Genomic DNA, 25,201 nt, shown 5'->3' on the forward strand with positions numbered 1-25,201 from the left:
CATGAGCTACTACTTGGTTTTACAGTACTCCCATCTAAGGAGGCTGCAGAACATGAGCAGACCCAGAGCAGCAGCACAGCTCTGACATTGGCTGACGAGGGGCTTCTGCAACCTGTTTCCAGCTGCCCTGTTTCCCATCTCAGTGCATGGCACTGGGGCTGCTCCCAGGTAACAAAGGTAGAGTGACCGAACCAACCATCAGAGATACCTCCCAGTTGCTCTGATCCAGAGGGGCACGGGCAGAGGGGTGGAAGCAATTGTGTGGCAGAGACAGGCTACCTTTGCAACACCAAGCCGAGGGTGATATTTTTAACAGAAGTGCAGAACTTATTGGCAGCAGTACCTTGGACTTCATGCAACTGCGTTTCCAGAAACATTTCATTTCTCATCTGGGGTGAGGTGCAGGCAGCTGCAGTGTATTCTATTCACCTACGGCCACCAGCCTGTGAACAAGCCCCCACATTTTCTCTGCCAAGTGTCCCAGCCATACCAGCAGCAGGGCACTGAGATGTCCTGCTCCTGCACAGTACCTGTTACTGCAGATAAGAGGCTGTAGCACAGGACTCTGTAGTCATAAATGCCCCTGGAAAAGCAGCATGGTGCTAACACTCCACCAGTCTGCTCCAACAGAAAGTCCATCCATGAGACATCCGCAGTAAGGAAAATCAATCACTACTTGACACTGATGTTTTTATTCATAATCCTATTACAGAAGATTTTGTTGTCACATAATATTTCTTAATGTTACCACAATGGCACAAAGCACAAATTCACTATGAATTTTTGTGACTCGTACCTTCTCAGAAATAGCTTCTGCCTTGGAATCACGTAGGACAAAAACAGCTTACCTTCCATCACTGATGAAGTCTGTAAAAGCCACCAGTCAAGCTCTGCATGGGCAGCTGCCTGCACTCATCAGGTTTTTAAGAGGGAATTTGGTGGACAACGAGCTGCTCTGTTGAGTACATCTGCACAGATTTATATGTACTCTCATTTTCATAACTGTGCATCTTCACAGTGCCTCTTTTCAAAGCTGTCTGACCTACATGTGAGAAGCAGCAGTTATTTTCTTGGAAGTGAATTTCTTGGTATAACTGAATGGTGCAGTTTTATTTTTTTTTAAGAAAGGTCTCTGATGAAGCTAGCAAAGTTGTCTTTTGATTTTGCTGTAGAGAGCCTAGCAACACACATTTACCAAAATAACACAAACAACTGAAGGAATTAATAGCAAACCAGCAATATAGCTGAAGCTTCGATTTGAACAGCACATTCTAATTTAGGTGGATGGCAGGGGAAGAATATCCTCCCTTCTGACAATCATACCTGTCCCCCTTGAAGCCTCCATGGAGTTATAAACAAAGTTTCATGAGTTATTTCATTGTCTCCATCTGCTTGGTAATAAACCAGTTTACAATTGTGAAGTACAGACTTGTGCCAATAACCGTGCAATTAACACTCTGGTTTGCTTTTTTTTTAAACTGGCCACATAAAAGTGATGGTGAAGCCTCCTGGAAAACAACTAAAACCAGATGTATGTCACCTGTGGACAGGCATTTTCAGGGGGGATCCTGGCTCAGCGGCAAGGGTGGCTTCTGGTTTTGGCCATGGGCTCATGGAGGCTGTCAGAAGAGTCTGGTGCCTGTTCTCCTGCAAGCGCTGCCTCTGCTGCACTTCTCTCGTTTAACAAACCTGTTGCCTGTCTGACAGAAGCCAAGGCCATGAAAGAGAAAGAAAACTGTTATAATGAAACTCAGGAACGGCAGGTATAAAGTGTGAGGAGGGAAAAGCCTTAGGAAATAAACAGATTTCTTGGAAAATGGAGAAGAGAGCTACAGCGGCTTGGATGGTTATTTATGAACCACTGTTGTGTCCAGCTGAGGCAGCACAATATTCTGAGCACTGAGAGAGGATTATATTCTATCTACATTATTCCTCCTCAATTGTTTACTCAACCAGATGGGAAAATCTGCATGTAAACAGCAGGAATGCACAGAAACATGAGTGTTATCTCTACCTTATAAAAATATCTCGTCTCACAAGCTTAATAAGGTTTATTCCCACTGCAAAATAAATTTCTCAATACTTCATTTTAGGTGATACATTTTGTACATGCAGCATTTCTGGTAGCCTTTTACACAATATGGCATATAAAGACAATTACTTGTGTTTTGTACAGTGTATTTATAGATTATAAACTGTTGAGTGCCTTGGAATTTATGAACCAACTTTCACCCAAAAATACATTAGTAGTGTAGTTAGTCAAAACTAACTTTAGAAATTCCCAGTTACCAAAAATGTCTACTATCCCAAAGCAAAATTTTTCTAATGTATAATCTATTTTGATTGAAATATAGTCCAAACCTTGTATATAAAATCTAACATTTGAAACAGTGGGAGTTTATCAATACATTACATTATTCCTCAGTGGCCTTTTAAGATTCAACAATTTCTAAGAAATTCAACAATTTCTACTGCTCCGCTGTTGTCTGTGGAACAGGAGAGAAAGAAAACTGGGCAACTGGAAAAAAACAAACTGTTTTTGTAACTATAAACTTGATATACCTGTAAATCATCTTTAGTTTGATATTGAAATCTATTAAAAAGCAGGCAATATATTTAATCAGAACCGCTATGATTCAAGATTTAAGGGACTAACATTACTACAGAAGTATCAAGTTCTTTTGCAATGACAATTCTGATGTCTGCAAAGCAAGCACCTATGTGTTGTTATAAGCTAAAATCACTTCAAAAAGGTCTCTGAATTGTAAAAGTTACCAGTTAGAATTAAATTCAAACAGAGAAGTTCCTGTTATCCAGCCCCTGCATTGTTTGGTCCACATTTACCTAATAGGTAAAATACAAACACAGTAACTGCAAATGCTTACTCATTTAAAAGAGAGAGGCTAACACATGTTGATTAAAGCTAGCCCAGGAAATAGTACTCAGAGCTAAATATTTCAGCACTGAGAATTGTGGAGTCACTGATAAAAACCAGAAAGCAGCTTGACTGAAGAAGTTGTAGATCTTCTTATGAGAATCAGTCCAGTCCAGAAGCATAGTTCACATAACATCGGAATTCATTGGCTAAATTTCGCAAGTGTTTTGGAATAAACTTGCACATCTTCACACCAAGATGCTTTGCTGCCTGTTCCTCCATGATGGCACCTGCAGCAAAAATAATTGGTATTCAATAAGAAAAACAGTAACAGAATGTTTGGACTTTTTTAGTAGCTCCTCACAAATGCATATATAACAGAGCCTGGGTTTTTTTACGGAAGGAAGGCTTGAAGCAGCTACATTGTCAGCCTTCCTTAACAACTGAATCTATTGAGAAATTTAAAATAAATCTAAAAGAATGGAAGACACCCCAAGGAAACGAATGTCCAAAAACTTTCATAAAAACAGGTAGAGGGTATCAGTGCCCTTTATACAGAAAAGAAACTCGAACTCAGTCTTCTTGCTACATGCCAAGTATGTAGCAAGTTAAATGGTAGGGAGCCATGGGAAATGCAAACAGATTACATATACTCTTCCACTTAAATAAACCACAGTTATGCACTGAGAAATCACTTCTTGAACAGTATTTCTCAAACTTTGTAAACTGAAGGACCACCTACCCATTTTAGGCAGAACCACCCTTGTGCGTGACTGCCATGAACAATTAAGCCAAGAAGTAGACTTTCTATGGCCACGTTTTGTTTTGATTTTTTATTTACTTTGCCTGCTTGGTTGACTTCCCCCAAGCTGTATGTAAAAAGGGCTTTTGTCCTTTGCTTTTTGCAAAAGTTTCCCGGATGTCTTCAGATGTCTTGTAATAACAATACAGTTTAGGAAATGACATGACTAAGGCAGATACACATCACTTCTTAAGTCAGCAAGTGCATTTTCATAAAGAAGGACCTGCAAGTACAATTATCTAGTTATCTAGTTTCACTGCATTTATCACTGGTTTTTAATTCCTCCTGCTGTATTTCAGTGCCTAGGATACCAAAAGTAAGTTGCACCTATGTTTGCCATACCCCGACTTCAATCATTGCAATTACAGAGAGTGGCCTTCTTACAAGAGAAAAAGTATTTCTGGAACTTTGCAAGATGATCTTATAATTCTTCCAAAATTCAGTAAAACTCGTAATGCTGTAAGAAAAAAACCTGACTTTCAAAAGTCCTATTAAAAACCATTTCCTCCAGTTTAAAACAAAGGTTGAACTCAAGTATTCAAATATAAAGCTTAGGACACATACTGCCCCTTAAATTAATGATAATTTAATATTACAGAGTTAGTATTTCTCTCACATGAGTAAGTCTGTCTTTTGAGAGAGAGAAAAAGATCCTTATGGGGACCTAATATTTTTACTAGTTATACCTGTGCAAAGCAGTATCTTTCCTTTTGTCAAGTATTTGATCGTCTCTGCAGTTTTCTGAAGACATTCCTCAGACAGATAGGGTGGATCTGCTATTACAATGTCAAAACTGTGTGGCAGGAGATTTTCAGGTAAGTTCAAAGGCTGGTTGTAATCATAGAAGATAAATTCTTCTCCATATACAGAAAACCTTCTGTCGTACTCAAGTATACACACTGACAAATCTTTACCATCCAGTTCTTTCAGTTTCTGGTACACACTCGGTGCACTAACACATGCTATCCTGAAAAAGACACAATAACTGAGAATATTGATTTAAAGGGCAAACAACAGCAACAAAACCCCTACTCCAGTCGTCATAGCTGCTTTGGGAAAACCATTTTTAAACATTAGTCCCCAAAATGTAAGCTCCATTCTAACAACTAATTACACTTAAATAACTTTAAGCCATTACCTATTCAACCTCCATGCTGCACAAAGACCTTAAGCCTAACTACAGAGAAAATCTTGTTTCAGAAAAGCAAGAAAATATACTTGAAAACTTAAAAATTACTTCTTACAGAAATAGGAAGAAAACAACTTTTTGCATCTGTTCTACAGAAACATTGTATAAAACCAGAGAAAATAATTACAAGTTACTAATATGCTCTAGAGCTCTCTGTATTTCTCAAAAAATAAAAAGATTCATAGTAAACTTTTAACAAGACACAACCTACAGCATTCAGTAAAATGGTAAATGGGAAGATCAGTATAAACTATTAACTAAATAACAGCAAAGCAGTTCTGCAATACTGCAGTTGAACAAAGGTGAAGTACAATGAGTAATGAATTCAACTGCATACTCTCTGTAGTAGAAACAAAAGACATGTTAAATCTACAATGCCATTATTAAATCCTACCTGCCACCTTCTCCAGCTGCCACAACCGCTTCCTTGGCCAGGCACGACGCAGTTTCATCGCTGTACCAAAACTGGCTCAGTTGCTGAGAAATAACGCACAATTACAAGCAACATCAAAACTTCTGACTGTGTTATGTACAGTGAGGTGTGGTGAGTCATAACTGAAGAAAACCAAAATCCACAGTAACCTCCCAGTTCATAAACTGTAACGCTGGAAAAACAACTGTTTTCCTGACAGTCTTTCTACTTCTGTAATCCGGGTAGCTTACACCACATGTTTCCAAAGCATGTATGGCACTATCAGGAAAACCAGGTAATCCAAACCACTGACAAGGCTATTTCAAACCCCATGTGCAGATGCACAATACTTATGTGCTCTTAAATTGAGTTACTTTAGCAGAAGAAGAAAAAGGACCTTGAAAAGTGACAGTATAGAAGGAAATAAAGGAAAAACTACTAAATCAGAAGGGATCAGGAAAAGGAAGAGCAAAAAAAAACCACCAAACAATCCAGAGACAAATCAAAAGTCAGTCTGTCACAAATAAAAACAAGCAGTGAAACAGCCATCCACAAAAACAAAGAGAGAAATATGAAGTGAAAGGAAAGATCACTTGATCTTGTTACACTGTGTTTGTCTCAGTCTCAGGGAGGAATCTTCACTACCTTCACATGCCAAACTCAGGTCAAAATTTCCAGAAGGGACAGATGTTTCTGTCAGCAGCTTTATTCCCCCTCCATGTACTTTCAGTTTGTACTCCCCCACACATGTAGAAGAGACAACTATACCCAGATTAAATAGTAAAACAAATCTCCCTACAGTGTTGCCATCCATGAATAGGAACATCTTGAGTGTTCCCCTTTTTAATTTAATTTCATTAGCCATCCACAAAAGAAACTCAGTAAAGGCTACTCCTCCATCTGTGCTTCATTCATCGAGGTTTATAGTTTCTTACCCAATCTTCTTCTATTGAGCCAATGGAATATTGATTAAACCCTTGGGAGGTCTTCATGCCCTCTCTCTGCTGCTGTTCCAAATAGAACTCCTGGAGGGCAGCCAATGTATGGGATGAAAGCTGAGGAATGTCATCGTCATCATCATCCATTTTCCTAGACGTTAAACATAAAAAAATAAATTCACTAAATCAACCTTTTCAATGGTGAATGCTTTTAATAACAGCATAATCTTCTGAGATAAAACAAATTCCCCCAACAATGCAGCTAAAAATAAAAACTTCCTAACAAAAGAAAACATATTGCTTCTACTTAGGTGGTCTTAAATCAGTGAGAGGCCAATCGGAAAGAACGTCTCCACAGAGAATTTAGGAACAGTAGCAACACTGTTCCCTTTCTGTACAACACAGATTTGGCTTTTATTCTTACAAGGAAGTTGTCATTACAGTTCTTGGTTTCCTGAATCCATATACTTTGTATGTATCACCTTTCAGAAAAAAAATCCTTTAGTGGATTTGAAAAATCCCACAGAAATTATTCCCTTTTCTCCTAGAAATAACGATAGCTACTGGTCATTCCTCTCCATGTTCAAAGTTACACAATTTTGACTCAAAATGAAGTAAACCAGCATTCTAGGTCAGCATCACCTGGCTTTAACCTCCTTGCCATAAAAAGATTCTTCTGAATGCCAGAAACTTAAAAAAAAAAAAAAAAGGCAGGCAAGAAGCTCATAAAGATGTTTTTCTAACCCTACTCCACTGAAAACTTGTGCATTTTGTGTGTAAAAACCTGGACATGACTTGTATCAAGAGACACGGTATATACTAATGGAAAAGTACAGCCATTTCCAGAGAACTCCTGACGTGGGTTCTGCTGCGCAGAATGCCTGAGCCCTGCTGACCCCAGGCAATGCAGCAGAGTTCGTGTCCTCTGCAGAAGGGACGGTGCCACCTCGTGGAACGACAGTGCCAGAAGTGACCCAACACGTGGAAACTACTGGGCAAAACTGGAAAATATTCTTCTCTGAAGAAACCCATTTTCTCTGCACCCAATCTCAAAACTACCACGCAAGCAATGACTTCAGCAGAACCTGGAAACGGGAGTAGGCCTGACTTTATGCAGAAGCCACTGAGAACCACATACCACCTGAACAGTGTGTAAACGTGAGTCATTTCAAGTAGAGCCACTCAGGGTTTTTCTTCTCCCTGTCCCCTGGACTGCAATGAGAACTCCAGTCTCCTCCCCGTCAACCCTTCCTTCCACTCTTGCAGAGCTTTCAAGATGAAGTTTCCTAAAACAGCTTCTCCCTGCTGGCTGGAAAAAGATACCTTAACCTGCCACTGTGGGGTGACTCACACAGTTACTCTACCATTCCGGTGACACCGTACGCACTTACATGGGATAAGAGGAAAGCACTTGGCTTTTCCAGAATATTGCTTACTGACTTGCTGGCTTCTCAGGCCAGGCTTGCAAAACAAGGTATCATTCAGAGCCTAAAAACCCACCTATGGTGTTAGCCTCAAGCAAGAGGAGAATTTCAAAGTCAAGCTACCTAGTAAGACCAAGATCGTAATTTCCCCCCCCTATTTTTAAAAATAAATACATTATTAAATTATGTATTAAAGTATTTTTTATAAAAATGACTGCAAGTTCAGCCAGATAATACAGTTTCTAGACACAGTGCTCTTACAATACAAAACACTATGATCCATTTTAGGCCCTATACAACAATGAATTTTCATTAGGACATGTTAAAAATTTAAAATCACTCCTTAACTCACAACTTTTTTTTTTTTTAAGTGACTGATACATGTAGTAATCTGGTTTGCTATTATCCCCTAAGCAAGGACACATCTATGCTTTGACATTAAGAAACTGAAACAGATGCAAAGTTGCAGTTCTTAAGTCAAAAGCTGGAATCTTTATTTTCTCTTCAGTGAGCCCATTTGCAAGGACTAAATCCATGCCCATGAAATGAAACCCTCACAGACAAAATTGCTGATGAAGAGTTTCCCACTGTTTCAGTAGATAAAAAGGCATACTCCCATAGACATCTTTTATCTATTAATAATTTTTCAGTTTACTTTTTAATAGCCTTCCTTTTGGTTTGTAAATTAAAGCCTTAGGAACTAAGCAGTAATTAACTGTGAAGTTGCAAGGAGAGGTAACTCAGAACATATGGTAGAAATATATTGTACATCTATTACAAATACTCCCAAAATTCAATATATTTTTCTGAATGCACGTATTCTGACTTAGGTCATTAGCATGAAAAAATTCTTGTGCTTAAGAACTACATCAAAAAACTATTAAAGTGAGTTTATGTGAAAAAGACTTGTAAATCCTTTAAGGGAGACAGTTCTGCTGTTTGAAAGCCCCTCTATACCCCTTCCAGTTCACTGCTCCCAAGTCCAGAAGCAACCCTGAAACATTTGGGGGAGGATGGGAAGAAGCACAGAAACCCACAGTGCCTCTGGCTCTTAGAGAACCTTTACACTCTTAATTCCCAAGGCCCCTGAGGCTCCAGCTGACCCATCTGTGCTTGCCCCAGGCCCTGGGTCCCTCACCAGCAGCCCTTTCTCTGTCCTCATGTAGATTCCCTACATGAGCCACACAAGGGTTCAGGGCTGCGTTTTAGGAATGCCCTGGGATTCAGAGCGTTCATAACACATACAGTGCTGATCCAGCCATTCTACCTACACTAAACCCTTGTGTTAACAGGAATGCAAAGTTTAAAAGTAGCAAAGTGACAGATCTTCTTTACTATTAATTCTTAGTTTACATGTTGCATTTGCACACAATAAAAAAAGCAAAATGATAAAAAATCAGATCTCCAAGAATAGCTCAAGAACACTGCATGAAGTTTAGGAAAATAAGACTCATGGTGAAGTCAAAGTTAGCCTAAAGAAAAGGAGGAAAAAAGGGGGTAAGCTTGCACAGATTCAGTGGAACAGGAACTATTTCAGGCAGGACTGTGTTCATACAGTAAAATGGCAAATTTAGATGCTACTGGTCTCTAAAGGGCCAGATCTACCCATAAACCAGTAAAAGTGAGGTGACTACAACTGCACCACATGGCCTACAGTGCAGCAGGCAGGAAGAAGGGGGTGGAGACTCCCTTAGCCTGCAGACTCCTTAGTCCCTTCCCCTCTGCACAGCTCAACCCCTCTTATTAGCTCATGAACTGTTCAGGCAAATGTCATCACTACAGAGTGAAAGCTCTTCAAAGAAAACAAAAAATAAATTAAAAGAGATAATAGTAGCACAGGAGACTCCAAGGCCTTGTCTACACAAGAATCCTGTACCTATTTAATGACAGTTTCCAGATGTCATGTATGAGAACTCTAATCTTATACAGTCAAATTCTAAAACGGAGGAAAAAAATAAGTATCAACGCTATAGGAAAAATTAACAGTCTTTGGTCCCCAGTACATTTGTTCCACCTGTAATTATGATCACCTGAAAAACAGTATTCTCAGAGACAGAGCACAGCCCTTATGCCCAAATGGAACTGTGCCCCTGTCCAGAGGTGTCTGGAAACCTGCAGTCATAGGTCAGCTGAGACAAGTGCCCTACATGCCCTTGCACCACTGCTCACCCCACAAAGACAGAACACGTAGCTTGCTCCAGAGGTTAGATCCTCCTAGATCCACAGCACTACTCAAGAGGAAGCTCCTCTCATACAGGTAAAAGCAGGCAGGAGGTGGGATCTACATTTACAAAGTCACCTCAAAAAATACTCTCCTGGTAAAGTATCCAATTGCTGCTTCAGAACTTTTACCAAGAGACTGCACCAAAGGTGACTCCAATGTCTCTCTGCCGAAGAGGCTGCGTCAGCCTAAAACCATACTTGTAAGTCAGGGCTCCCTGAATGCCCACACAACTTGGAAATACCATTTGCTGGGTGTACAAGCCACTTTTCACTGCTCATTCTTTTGTGGCATCCTAAAGATGCCATCTCATTGTAGTAAAATGTTCCTTAGCTGAAGGGGAAAGGAGAGACTGCTGAAAGGCCGTGGAATAGAAATACAACTGGAAAGCCACACTGTTCATAGCTGGGAAGGGGGAGGAAGAAGACTGTATGCACCTTAGATCTTTTACCGACAATATAAAAAGCACATGTGCAACTTCAGAAAAGATCTTATTCTAGAGTAACTTGGATCTAAAGACAGAGAGCATGAAATGGAGTTAAATATAGCTGTTTGTATTTCTTCCAAGCTGCCCAAGTCAGTCTTTGAGACAAGCAGCTCATCATCTATGGTGTCTGTAGCACACAGCAAGAAAGGCTGGGCAATGGTGCGCAACCATAATGAAAATCACCTGGAAGGGGCTCCAACCACCTGCCTGGAGGTAAACAAGCCCTGATCTGAGGGACTGGAATGGTTACTAAAGGCCAGACACATGCCCTGATACTTCAAAAGCCAGAAGATACTGCACTCTGCTCAAGCTTGAGCTTGTTATCATGTACAGGAATCCAAATGCTGTGTCCGCAGACAATCTGCCACAGATCTGAGACAGCTCCATTTCAGGATTAAGTTTGAATAACTTTTTGTTCATGTCCATGGCAAATGGTTCAAGAAGAAAGCTGTACTAGTTCAGGTCAAGCGTTGATACCAGTCATTCTTGTGTCCTCAAGGGTTGATACTGGTCATTCCATCCTGAAGACAGCCAACACCACTGCCTCAAAAGGACTGAGGTAAGGCAAATACGTGTGATACCTCCCCACTCTATACTCTCACAGACTTTAACCATTTTCTACTAAGGAAGCTGTTTTTGCATCCGAAGTGGTTCATTCCATGAATGCTGTTCTCAGAAACACTTGTCCAGTATCCCTCAAATTCCCATAAAAGTTTTTCATCTACAATGTCATCTAGTAAGAAGGTTCATTTTATCAGTCATAACTATCTCTTCTTGCTGTGACAGCATGCACTCGCTTCACATGGTGCACACTTGGTGTGTCAGAACAGAAAGCAAGTGGTTGAGCCCTACACTCTCTCCACGTGTCATTTCACAGACACCTCTAAGACATCCCCTTTCCCTCACTCAGCAAACTGGCTCTTTTCTAGCCTGAAGGGTCTTAACCCTCTCTGATGGGTTGACAAAAGTCTTTCGATGCATTCACTCTTCCTTGTTGAATCCTTCTAATATACCCTTTTTTTGAGGAGACTAGAACTCTACACAATGTCTAAGATATGAGTGATCACGTTTATGCTGTTGTTTCATTATGTTTTCTGTTACATTCTATTTCTTTTCCCAAAAAATTCTACCATTTGATGTGTTTTTCTTGGCTGCCACCAAACAGTGATTTTGTGTTTTTTGAGAATCATGTATCATAATCCCGCATCTCCTGACTGTGTGGGAATTGTGTCTGATAACACGATTAAGTAGAATTTACAAAGAAATTTAAAAGGAGCTGTCAAGAGCTCCAAGTTACCAACACATACAGAATAAAACTGAATAGCAGTTGTGGTCTCTTTATCTCAACAAAAAAACAGGGAAAATACTGAAACTAGAAAAGGTTCAAGAAGGGTATTGAGACATCCAAAGACTAGAAAAGCTTCTGTAGGACAATGAGTATGAGGAAGGAATAACTGAGAAGGAGTATGACAGTCTGTAATCCTGAGTGGCATGAACATCATGGGCAGAGATGGACCACGGTTTTCCAAGGCAAGAATTAAAAGGTCAAATGTAGGCTGCAACGGCCTTGACAAAAAAAAAAAAAACACAACAAAACCAAACAAAAACAAAAAACCCCCAAAACCCCAAAACAACAATAAGAAAAACACTATCAAAAGGAGCTGGTTCATGACACAAGGTGTTGCTGAGCCACGGAATCCCTGGGTGACTGAATTTCATAGCGCATCAAAGTAACACAAGAACAGTTCGCAGAAGAGACACTGACTCAGAGAATTACTAAATATGTGGAGACCCAGCCTATTCCCGCTCTTCTCAGAGAGCACGGAGGGACCGCCGGCAGGGCTCAGCACCGCCAGGACCCTCCGACACGTGAACGAAAGACGGGGCACAGGCGGCTTCTGGAGAAGGCCCATTTCTCCCGTCCCCTCCAGTGCGTATCGCTCTGAGGGCGCCCTGCAGCCACAATAAACCCCTGGGGGCTACAGGGTGACGCCGGCCCGCCCGCCCGCGCCTCGGCCGACACCGAACCCGGGGAGCGGAAGGGGCCGGCGGGCAGGAAGCTCCGCGATGTCCCGGCTCCGGCCTCCGCGCCCCTGGAGCGGGGAGCCCGCCCGCCCTCACGGCGAGCACGAGCGGACGGACAGGTGGACTGTGGGCCGCACAACCGCCGCCCCGCGTCCGCCGCCGCCGCCGCCGCCGCCTCCTCCACTCACCACCCGTGGATCCCTCCGCGCGCGCGGAGATCGCCCGGCCGGCCCCGCCCCGAACGCCGCGCGTGGGGCGCGCGCGCCCCCTGCTGGGCGCTGCGGCGGGAGGGGGCGGGAGTGGGCGGGGATTCCCGATCCCACCGGGATCCCTCTCCGTGACCCGCGCACCGCTCCCGGCGGCACACGCACTCTGCCGGGGGGGTTGCTCGTGTCGCTGTGCCCTCGCCTTTCCCGCTGCACAGCGGTCGGCGGAGCGGCTCCCTCTCAGCTGAAGTACGAGCTGCGTGCTGCCGCCGGCGCTGGACGGGCTCCGGCGGCTGAGGAATTCCGCATCTGTGGAGGGACTTCGACAGATACTGAAGTCTGAGCTGGGCTGTGAGACAGTGAAAGGCGCCCGTCATGTCAGAGTGGGAGATGACAGGTTATCTCGAGAGAGTGACAAGTGTTCAAAAAGCCACGAGCTTCGGACTTACACCGCAACCCAGTGCCTCAGAATGGTTTTCTACATCTGGCTCTCCTGCCCAGGCTTTCCATTTCCGTTAAGCATCGGCAGGTTGGAACGACCTCGCCTTCTTGCGTACTAACAGAAGTCGAGCTGATTCTTAGATACTTGCAAAGAATAGCAAGTTTTAAAATACTTTCCTTGTTTAATTTCATAGAATCTTAGAATGGCTTGGGTTGGAAGAGACCTCAAAAAGCATCTAGTTCAACCCCCTCTGGAATAGACAGGGACACTTTTCACTAGACCAGATTTCTCAGAGCTCTATCCAGCACAGCCTTGAACACTTCAAGAGATAGGGCATCCACAGCTTCTCTGGACAACCTGTTCCAGTGCCTCACCACCTTCACAGTAAAGAACTTCTTCAGAATATCTAATCTAAATTTACCCTCTCCCAGTTTGAAGCCATTCCCCCTTTGTCCTGTCAGTGCATAACCTTGTAAAAAGTCTCTCTCCATCGTTCTTGTTGTCTGACACCTGCACAGTATTATTGAGTGCAGCAAGAAATGCAGTTTAGATACTACAGAGAAATGACACTTGAAAGTATTTCCTCTTTCATGTGTATTTGTAGCACATTTTATGTGAAAAGTGTTTTGTACAGGACTGAAAATGAAAAGATAAAGGAAACTGGGACGGCACATACTCTCAGTCCAGATTTCACAGAGCAACAGTCTACCCCTGACAAGTGATTCCTCCTCACCCGAAGAGTTAGAGATCATGTAAGGGCACATGGCTGAGGGGGGCTTGAGGGGTAGGCGGGGCAACACTATTTAAGTTTTGATACCAGACACTACTTGGCAGCAAACAGACATCTCAAGACCTTGCTTGAATCCTGTTACAAGGCAGTTCTAGAAGGAAAGCTTGGAAGGAGCTCGAGTGACCCTGTAGGAAACAAAACAGGTTCTCTTGCAACGCATTTTCTTTGGGATGTGAAGACAAACCAACCACAAACATGGGAGCACCTGTTAAGTGCACCCTGCAATAACCTTCTTATTAGTAATTGGGTTTTATTTTTCCTAATCTTTTTTTGCAGGAAGATGTTTCTAGTTAAGCTATCGCCCCTATCCTTTCACTGACAAAGTCATGTCACACAGCAGTGACACCAGTGTCCTTAAGATGAACCTGATGACATACACCACTGCCTCTTCACTAATAAATTTGCTGTATCAGAAAGTTTTTAAAAACACAGCAAGAGCAACTTGTTACTTACAAGGCTTTTGTGTTTTGATGTTTATTATTTTTACTTTAGTTTTTCTCAAGTAATGAAATTCTATATGTTTCTTCCTCTTGCTATAGGCACTAGCCATAGCCATATGAAAAAGTATAATTAGTTTTAATTAATATGAAAATAGATGATTAAATTCTAATTGTAGAACCTCTTCTGCTCCCATTAAGCCTAAAATAATTATTAGCTTTCCCCCAAAAAAAAAATCTCAACAGTTTTAGGGCTGGCAAGCCAATTGCACGTTGATTTGGAAGGCAGCCAAGCAGGCAATGCTTTACAACCATAAAAGGATTACTTCTAGTTAATGTCAACAGAACATGGATGATGGAAAATAACAGAAGCGGAAATATTCTACTTGCAGAACAACCTGCAACAGCTCACCTTTGTAAGCGAAGCTTGCTGTGCTTTGTCCTTCAACACTGAGCTGTTCTCCTACAAATGCAGAATCAAAGGTGCATTGGAGCCCCATGGGGTAGCTGTGCAGGCCAGGTGCATCACAGCTTCCTGAGACCTTGGGGCACACGGGAGGACAGACTGTTAGTCAGCCTCTTAAAAGCTTGCAGTCGCTACATGAATTCAAGTACAGTAGTGAGTTTCCATCCTCAAACAGTTTACAGACTCGCAACTCTTTCTCTATGGGGATGCAAGTCTTAGAAACATGACAGTGATACATGATCCCTGTGACTTCTATTTTGCCTGGCTTTGTGGATCCCTTGGAAGTAATTCAGGGGCCACAAAGAGGGCTAAATCTTCAGATTGAAAAATGCTCTACTTAAGTCACTCTTTCGCATCTAGTACTGACATTTTAAATGGATTTTAGAAATGTTTAAAAGAACCTCCAAACCAACAACCCTGAAACAGAATTACCAGCATCTATACCTTTGTACATTTTCATATCCCCATCGATTTTACCATTGCTCCTGATTTATGCAGTTGTCTCAAAAAATGTCCTGAGATATACAGTAACATACAACCTTTATGGAATTTTCTGGCCCCAAAGCCTTCTTATGGTTGTTTTTGATTTTCCCCCCAAAAGATGTAATCACTCTGCCATCACAAGAAGCAGGAAGGAAAATATATAAAATATATTTAGCAAAACCAGTAAAATTAAAGTGGAACAGAAAATGCAGTCAAGTAGCAAACATGTACAGCAGCAGATTTTACAGTTTTTCCTGCACATACCTCTGCACTTATTTCATACACACTTTTTAAGGAGAAGAAAGAAAATAGAAATCAGATAGTGTTGAGAAAGAAAACATTTTTTTCCTGAACACTAAATGGGGTTTATTACTGCTTTTTCCTTTTGAAACTTCAATTCAGACTATATATATCTCTAAGAAAAATAAGAGGACACCCTTTTCTCTGTCCCTAAAGCAAAATTACAGTCCTCATTTTACAGACTATACTGGTATCTTAAATAGTTACACTCACAGGATCTAGATATTATCTGGCCATCTAAAGGGATGCATTTACAAATGCAAACATTTTAATCAAGATACAAAACAGGTATCCGATTTTTCCAGCTTTCCTGAGGCTGAGCGAATTGTTTAAATACATGTGCGCTTATCAAAATCCATGGTACAGTACATTTTAACAGTAGTTTGTTAAGAAATCGTGAAAGTGCATAACAGCCTAAAAGCAGGCAAAAAGTACTTCAGAAGAACAGTCTTTCCTAAAAGTGGCAGAAGAATATAAGCCTTCCCCAAAGTAGTGTTGACCTTGTGTGAGGACATCAGTGATCTTCCTAAAGACTCCACAGTGTGGTGGTGGGGTTTGGGCCTCAGGTTTGTTTTTTTTCTGAGTTACAACAATCATTTGAATGAATGAAAGACCATTACCAGTACCGGTGCAGTTCCAAAATTAAAGCAAATGTGCTGACAACTGAGTTACGAGTGAGGCTTTCACATCAATACTTGTGCTGGAGTCTAGTGATGACTTTCATTCAGTAAACGCCAAACACAGCAACTGGAAGCAGTTTGAATATGCCACAAATCTAAACTGCAGCATCCAAAACAATAAGTTAAAGCAAATCAAACATACATGTCTTTACAACCATGAACAGTAGGCCAGACACAGAAGGAAAGAAAAAGGGAAGTACATGACACTCGCAACTTTGCTCTACTCTCACTTGCAAAAGCACCAGCATGTCAGAAAAATCAAATGTGATACCATCTAATAGATGTTAAGGTGAAAACAGCTGTTCCATAAGATTCAAATACAGAAAAGAGAAAAACTAGTAATGAATTACGTATCAGTCACAGTCGGTAACTTCAGCGTTCTCTTTGGAAATGCAGATTTGTCTGGAACGTCTTCCAAAATAAAGAAGCATGTATTATTTAATTAACAAAACTTACACTGATAATATTGCATTTCATTTCACAAAATTCCAAAATAGCACTTTCTCTTTTCCCCAACCGTGTTGATGGAACGGCAGGCTTTTATTAATCCTATCAAGATGTTATGGGTTACAAAGTTATGAGATAACACTTGTATTATCAATTTCTTTTTCTTCTTGTAGAGTAGCTTGATTTGTTTTTCTTTCTCCAGATAACGTTGCAAAGTTTTTAATTTCTTCTCCTCCTCCTTCCCTCTTCCAGTTCATGTATGACCTCCTCCTCAGCTGACGGGCCAGACAAATTCCACTTGGAGGGTTGAGCTTTCCTACATTTCTGCTTGTAAGACATGGCAAATCACTGAAGGAAAAAACCCACCACAACTCCACCACTCACAACTGAAGCAAATTTAAGTTTCATAAAGGCAAAATTGATGGAGTTTTGTACACTTAGACAGACAAGTCTGAATGAAGGCTTTGTACCCAAATCATTCAAGTTTATTCCAGACCTTGTATTTAAGGTAAATCAGAATAGTTCCATTTTCTACATGAAAGGCTGCTTAGTTATGCTGCTGTTAGTCTTACCAGCTGCTTTAAGGAATTTCCTCAAAATTACCTTAAATGTTTCCATCCTTCACCAAAATGTTCACTAAACTAAACCATGCCAATATAAATATATAACTGCAGTAATTTTACTTCTGAAACCAGTAAAATTCTAGTGCTACATACAGCCAAGATATATAGCAAGCTGTCACCACCATACCTGTCGCATAGTTTTACTTTCAGGATTTGTGAAGCTTTTTTTTTTTTTTTTTTTAAGATGTGGGTGCATGGAAGTAAGAAGGGAGCAATAGAAAATAACTGTAGTTTATAGCACATTAGGAATTGCTGCCTGTAACTGAACTTTTCTGATATCCATGAAGTAACATACTGTTGATGTCCCTTACATGGAAAACATTTCCGTGCCAGATATCATCAGAAACAGTTTAGATGAAACACACACACAAAATTAAAGACCCAGAAATCATTCCTTCTGGGTAGACAAAACTCACCAATAATAGTGACCTGAAAGGTCACTGTTAAAAATTTTTTTTGGAAGATGGGGGAAGATTAATTTGATTATATATTTATTCATGGCCATTTCTGGTAATTGCAGTCCAGTGTGAGATACTCCTGTTGTACCCCTAATCACACATTTTTTTCTGTTGATGGACAAACTCATGCCTTAAGTGCCGATGCAGATTAAAGTTACCCCATCAACTTTTAACCTAATTACTGTGCATTCACTGTAGTCAAAGAGCAAAATGTGTAGCCCAAGGTTTCATAATGTTCCTATTTTTGTTTCTACCATAAGGAGTTATAACAACTTCTATTTCAGGGATTCAACACAGATGAGATTTTAGAAAAATATTAAACAAGAATACACACAAATCACACATGGCCAAAACAAAATAATAAAAGTCTTTAGTGGAAAACAATTTGATCCTTCTCCTGCTTATGGATCTTAAAAATACACAAAGTGATCATTTCAAAATTGAAAAATCAGTTGTGATAAGGCTTGATTACACAGCCATTTCCCAAGTCTTATTGCAATAAATTGTGAAATACTTCTATGCAACTTCATATCTTCAACTGTACAGGTAAAACAATACTTGAAATCAACTAGCACTTCAATCCCTGTGTTTTTAATATATAAACTCAACACAGTACTGAATGATACATTCAAAATATTTACACACTTGACCAACAGCAGTACTAGCATTTATTGCCTTAAAACTGCATGTTCACTGCATGGAGGTTCCTTATTTTGCACAAAGGGAACAAATAAAAGAGGATAATATTTTTTTTTCATAATTACAAATTCTAGAATGGTTCAATGGGAGATTGAAACATGCTGGGGAATGCTACTAAAAAGGTTTTTATCAATTTCAAGTATCAAGCTGTAACAGATTGGAAAATCATATGGGTAGTATCTTTCTATTGAGGTTGGAGTGGTCATCGAAATCAACTTTAGAATGGCTCAAAAGGACAGGAAAAGCAGAATGGGGAAAAGGAAGGAATGAAAAAACAGAATCAATTTCAACCCACTGAGGGAAAGGGAAAGCCAGGGATATCTCAGTTGCTAGGGCCCCAAGAAATCTCATATTGAAAAAAGTGTTTTATAAGAGAGCTGAGAGCTTAAGGCCCTAGAGCAAAACACACTTCATGATTTGCTTCATGATCAGTGCCAGAAAGCATTAATCTAATTTGCTGTAAAAAGGGCACAATCTACTCATATTAAATGCAAATTTACGGGGGGGGGGGGGGGGGGGGCAGAGATGGCTCCTTAAATTTAGTTGTTATCATTAGGCTTTGGTTATACTGAGAGACTGGAACAGACATGGTAGAAATGAATGGTGTTTGTTCCTTGCAGAAAAGTATAAAAAAACCAAGACCAAACCAAACAAAAAACCCTACCACAAGCAGCACTTGTCACAAGTATAGGCACCAAAGCCTGAATAAATCAACAACTGTCCTCTCCCTGTGTAGACCAGAACTGAGGCACACTGGTGGGGAATCTCACCTTATTGAAGAAGAAGCCACTATTTCAATCAGCTGTAATTGAAACAATGACAATTTACAACAAGCATTCCTGTACTGCAGTAGATCAGTCCTGGGGAATACTGCACCACTGCTGCCTCTCCTGGGCTTTATCATTATGAAAATCTGTTCTCGTTACAGTAAATCTTACACCTCACAAACTAAAGTATATAATATTTACACAGCATCTCAGATCCTCAAAGGATTTTATAGGCATAAACTAATCCTCACAACATCCCTGTGAGGTAGGCAGATGTTAATGCTATTTCAACAACACAGTTCTAGCTACTTGCCAATGGCCACAGAGGATCCAGCAGAAAAACTTATTAGAAAATTAGAGGAGCCTGGCTCCTACTCCTGCGCTTATATTCATCAAGCTACTTCCATTAAAAAAAACAACAAACACTCCCTCTTATGTAATTACTTAACCAAAACTGAAGTTACTTGAAGTGTTTTACAAGAGAAATGCTGCAATTCGTACTTTTAATAGTTTTACAGACCACAAATTAGAATTTGCTTTCCCTTTTAAAGAATTTTATATTTTAAATGGACAACTGACTGCTCTGAGCAAGCTTATTTTCTAGAACTACATGGCCTAGACATAAAGGGATTTGCCCGGATAAACACTGGAGCTTTAGTGAGCACTATGCACTATGAAAGAGATGACTCCAGTTCAAACCCCCCACTTTCAACCAGTAGGATTTGGACATGCTGAGAAAGCAAGTTTCTTGTTCCTGAGAAAAAGGTGAGCTCTTTACCACTAAACAGTGAAATACAAACCTCTGGGCAAAAAGTAGCAGATTCTGGTAGTGATTCAATGAAGCTAATTAAGGCATAAATGCATGTGAAAGTGGAGTTTTCATGTGGAAGTAGCAGTGCACTTCTGCCTGTCCCTACGCATCTGTGCTTTCTAGGTCTTGAATTTTATGATTGAACTCGATGGTCATGCTTGTCAACATCGAAAATGCTATGCTGAACAACAGAAAATTATTATGCCAGCACTAGAACTATTACAATGGGAAGGAGATAGCAAAATGGGAAAGCTACTTGATTTTTAGCTCTCAGAATGAAAACACTGGATCAATAATCTGTTTTAGCAAGAGAAGTCCAGACAAATATATTAGTTACAATTATATCATGCAGCATTTATAATTCAGTTTGAGTTGCCTTTTTTTCCTTCAAGAAACAGGTGCATTTTTAGAACCATTATTCACTTTGCACAGTGAATGGAAAAATCAATGCAGTGATGCTGTAAAACTTTAAGAACACTTTATGGAGCCAGCTCTCAGTGTTCATTAAAAATGGTCTATGAGTCTTTCCTGTGGACCTCAGTGAACTTCCACATCCCGATTTATAGCAATTGGATGTGTAGATCACTGAAGGACTTCTTTTTTTTTTTTTATCTTTTTCTTTTAGTAGGGATATAGAAGCCAAATAGTTCAGATAGAAGCAGCCACCAAGCCAGCAGGAGTATGAATGAATAAAACTTATTCCCAATTTCACTGATGTCACTGAGCAGAGACATCATAGAATGTGCTCTAAAAGAAACACAAAATGGCATGGAAAGATCCCTGCTGAATATATGAGAATGTAAGAAAAATTAAGAAACAGGGAAGTATAACATTTAAGCAGGAAAATTACAAAAACACCCCAAACCCTTACTAGGACAGCTTCCCTTTAACATAAAATATTGTTTTTAAATGAAGGGAAAAGGAAATTCTTAAATAACCTTCAAAACTAGTCTTTGAAAAGTAGGTATACTTAAGCAAGACTTGATACTCAGAAGATGCTATGTGTCTCTGATTGTTACAACACAATGGGCCTGATTAGAACAATAATGGGTATGCACATTACTTTGTCCTGAATATGAACTCAATTTTGTGCTCCAATTCCTCAATTACAATATGCAAGAGGATTTCAAAATTTTTAAGTTAATAAATATTTTTAAATAGTCAGCTTTAAGATTTATGAAACAATAGTGACAGAGCTAGGTATAAAAGAAATTAGTGAAATCAGTTATTCAGTCAGATCCAAACAAATTGAAAGTATTTGCTATGATGTCTTTGAAGACTTTGGTCAAGGTATTTGACACCGAGCACATCATAACAAACTAGCAGCTCCTACTGCTGCTTATGTTCCCAGGCTTCAGTGCCCTTCATCTGGAAAAAATGAGGTTTCAGAACCACTGCCCCATCCAATGTACAAACTCAGAAAAACTCCAGAAGCAGTTTCAAAAACCATAGCAAATCCCAGACAACTAAAAAAAAAAATATCAGCCAGTTTGAAACAGAAGGATCTGCCAAGATCATTATCTTTTGTGCAAGCGCACAGTCGAGAAATCCTTTAAAGAAATGCATTAGAGTTTCAAGAAAAAATTGAGAGCAATCCTCCTGTTCTAAAATACTATGCAAATATCTTAGAAATAAAATACTTGCTGCGAAGGTACATTATTATCTAACAAGTTTTATGGTCACTTCGTAATGTGTAGATCTGCCCTTGCTTAGTTTTCACGTCAATTAAAAGAGAAAAGTATAATAAAGAGATGGCATTTTTGGCCTTGTGGATCCATGCTCGAGACACATATGAATTTAACTTAAGGAAAAAAAAAAGCCTTAGAGCCTTAGATCACTTATAGCACAGTATTAGAGATTTGTGTCTTTTAAAAATTCCGGCTATTGTGACTAATTTTGAGATGAATAGCTGAAGAACGCCACAGAATTGCAAACATGAAGTTACACATTGCCATATAAAGATGTATACCGTACATTTTATATAAATTTAAAAAACACATAGGAAATATTCAACAGCATAATCTAGCAGAAATCTTAAACAGAAGGGCCCACTTCTTCCTCCATGTATTTCCACAAAAATAATTTTACTAGACATGCAGCATTTGTGTTTGCTTCAGTTTTCTCTGGCTCATGACAGGAGAAAAGCAGGCCTTGCTTTCATACTCATGTGCAGCTCTGCCTTGTTGGTTCCCTATAATCAGGGCACTATATTCTGCTATTCTAATAGCTAAAGTGCTGATACAAAAAACCAAGCAAGAGCAGAGCAGCTGGGAGGGCTCTGCAGAAGTGGAGCTAGATTCAGCAAAACTAAAAATCTCCCACACCAGTAGACATCCCCAATTACCTTTCCCTGCTGGAGTCAAACAAACACAAACCTTGAGTAAAAGGGTCTGATGCCCCTGTGCTAGCATAATTGTTTTAGCTAATGCCCCAACTTTACAAAGTTTGTCGGTAATTCACACCTTTTGGGTTGTTATTGCTTAAGCAAACAGTTCAGTGTAGAAATACATTGCAGTGTCGTGCAACCCCTTAAGAATCAAAACAGATACTGAAAGTAAAATTACACACGAACCTTGCATTAGACACTCATTCCAAAATGACACATCATCATGAAAGGCTGACACGTACACAGCAGCTCAGTGCCAACATCCCAAACCAACTCTGAAGAGTCAAATCTTGCCTTAAATCTTGCCTTATATTTCTTACCTAAAGTATATGAGCTTTTTTCTTCTTTTAAATTAAGGCAATGAAATGGCTACAGTTCCTAAAGTTCATTTTAGGGGAACAAAAATATACACCTTTTTTTCTTTGAACTTTAGGCAGCAGAACATAATGTAAAAACATGCATTGCATTAAACATGCAATGTTGGGTTGATGTAGAAAAACAGAACTGAACACAAGTTAAAATGCCATTTGGTTTTTCTTCCCCATTGGAACACAAACTCAAAGAGAAGAAAAATAAAGCTTAAAATCAGCTAAACTGTTTAGAGCTTTACATGTATCTACATCACACTCTAACATGATTTTGGGTAGAAAAGAAATCTGTATGTTTATATGACCACTCATATTTTAAACCAGTGCAGGGGGAAAGGCACTGTATTTATTTTTCCTTGTGCCCATATCTGTTTGCACATATATGGAAAAAAATTAAATTCAAATTTTCTGTTCATTCTCTCCCACACATAAGTATGACAGATTGCAGCTAACACATAATAGCAGAAGCTGATTCAAAGTTGACCTCTCCTATTCCACTGTGTTATGTTCAAACTTCCAGGCTCTCTAGAATCTGAGACGGCTGCAAAGAACCCAGAGACAGGTACAAGATTTAGTCAGCATTCAGCATTTCTCAGTGCATTTCGCAGAAAGGGTCTAAGTTAGGCATAGAGTTTTGTTGTTTATTTTACACAGAGAAGTCCACCAACATTTGCCATAAATTCTTCTAAACTCTTTAAGAAGGCCATCTTCTGCTTACGGTCCAGTGTAGGAGGAGTGCTGCTTGCAGTAAGTTTGTTGAAGGCATCTGCTAACCGCTGGTAAATTACTGGATCTTGCTGAGTTGATAGCAATGTTTCAACTAGCTCTGAATATTCAGCCTGTTAAATAAACATAAAAAAAAAAGATATAGTATATACAACTTCTCTCATCAGGACAAGATCCAGAATAAAAGTTGTGACAGAAAATCACATCAATACTTCTCCACCTGTTAGCCAGTTTCACTGACTACTGTACCAGCAGCAACTATGGACCCCACAGCCTTTCATCTACCTCCAAACCAGATAAAGTCCTTCATCCAGGCTGGGTATTTTTGTAAGGCTAAAGAAGTCTTCAAAGCTAGGTACAGTGCTTTGCAGTGCAGAGTAAGATGACAATTTCAGGTACACACTCAAAGGGCCTTCTGGCTCTTTCTTAGCATAGGCTTATTCCTGCAAACTGGACTGCTCTTTTTTCATGCCTGTCTTGTGTTTGGTGTGCCATACCAACCATCTCCTCCCACAGGTTCTCCATTTTCTAGGGTCCCCTCTCTGGGATAGAGAGGTTAGATTCCTTTCTAAGAGCTTCCTACTTACGGTCATACTTACTTGGACAGAAATAGGAGACAAAGAAACATGTCAAACATGACTAGAAGGACACTGCCAAGGGGCACACAAAACCGGAGCGATTCCAAAGTGACTGAGATCTGGGAGCATGGGTGAAGGACACAGGAGCCAGAATGGCATTCCTTTAAATTCTGCCAGTGAGGGGTTGGGTGGAGGTAGACACAACATGAATTTGCCACCTGTGGGTGATATCACAGGATCTTTTTGTCTTACATGATCACGAGTCCCTCTTTGAGGGATAAGGTTGCTAGCAAGAGAGAGGATCCCTAGGACAAAGCAGCTTAGGAACATCTTTGCCAAAGGCTTGACAACCTGGCAGGAAGGGCTTTAAAGGGTATGCTGGGGGCGGTAACAGCTTGCAGATGAGTGAGAAGACAGAGACCCAGAGTATTAAGAACACAAAAAAGTGTGATGGGTTTAATGGTGCTCATTGGAAAGTATTAAACATGATAAAAGGAGGCCAGTCTCAAATGTCTGTGTAGCAATACATTCAGCTTTGGAAACAGATTGAGCTAGAGCTCCAAGTGCAGGTACAGAGCTGCAACATCACTGCAGGCACTGAGATGTGGTGGGACAGGTGGCATGACTGGAGTGTTCGAAGGGACAGACGGAGGCTCTTTACAGAAGAAGATGACAGAAGCTTGCCACTTCTGTGAAAGGACAGCTCAAATTAAGGATGCTCTTCTACAGACAGGGCAACAATCTAGTTGAGTGCTTATGGATGATGATCAGAGGAGAGGTGACAAAGATGACATCATGGTGGGATCTTGCTACAAATCCCCAGTGGCTTTTAGTGGACTGAGTCATCTTCAAGCAACTTGAGGAAGTTTCCAGATCAGACTTAAAAGAGATTATCTCTCTGACATTTGCTCAAATACCAGATGGGCTACCAGCCAAGTACAGAACCCGGACATCATGAGAGCAGATTTCACCTTATTCAAGAGACTGGTGGGTGGTATCCTGTGGGAGTGAGCTCTGGAAACAAAAAGCTCAGGAGAGCTGACAGGTCTTTAAGGACAACCTCTTCTAAGCACAAGAATGGCCTGTCCAGATACTGACAAAAGCAATATAAACATGTAAGGACACCGACTCAGCTAAGCAGGGAATTCACGACTGAACTGC

General features: G+C 40.3%; 2 protein-coding genes across 4 annotated transcripts in view; both read right to left on the reverse strand.

Moving 5' to 3' along the window:
* Positions 1–673: 673 nt before the first annotated feature.
* EEF1AKMT1 (EEF1A lysine methyltransferase 1) lies at positions 674–12,983 on the reverse strand. Of its 2 annotated transcripts, none has more exons than XM_064645324.1 (5): positions 12,562–12,983; positions 6,214–6,367; positions 5,261–5,343; positions 4,364–4,644; positions 674–3,165 (listed from the first exon to the last, which is right to left on the reverse strand). In XM_064645324.1, the coding sequence occupies exons 1-5, from the start codon at positions 12,954–12,956 to the stop codon at positions 3,038–3,040; spliced, it is 1,041 nt and encodes a 346-aa protein (XP_064501394.1). In that variant the 5' UTR covers positions 12,957–12,983; the 3' UTR covers positions 674–3,037. The 2 variants fall into 2 exon arrangements, with proteins under 2 accessions (XP_064501394.1, XP_064501395.1); XM_064645325.1 differs by lacking the exon at positions 12,562–12,983 and adding an exon at positions 7,355–9,589.
* Positions 12,984–15,342: 2,359 nt separating this feature from the next.
* XPO4 (exportin 4) overlaps positions 15,343–25,201 on the reverse strand; it is an 82,077-nt gene continuing 72,218 nt past the window's right edge. Inside the window, exons 23-24 of one of the 2 annotated variants that reach the window (XR_010428272.1) lie at positions 21,666–23,575; positions 15,343–21,625 (exon numbers count right to left, since the gene is read on the reverse strand). Coding sequence is in view for 1 of the 2 variants with exons in the window: in XM_064645327.1 (XP_064501397.1) it covers positions 23,378–23,575 (198 nt within the window). In the remaining variant the exon portion in view is untranslated. Of the gene's footprint in view, positions 23,576–25,201 lie in introns of both variants that reach the window. The other variant, XM_064645327.1, reaches the window with a different exon arrangement.

Source organism: Pseudopipra pipra, chromosome 2 (assembly GCF_036250125.1).
Source record: "Pseudopipra pipra isolate bDixPip1 chromosome 2, bDixPip1.hap1, whole genome shotgun sequence".
Lineage (NCBI taxonomy): Eukaryota > Metazoa > Chordata > Aves > Passeriformes > Pipridae > Pseudopipra > Pseudopipra pipra.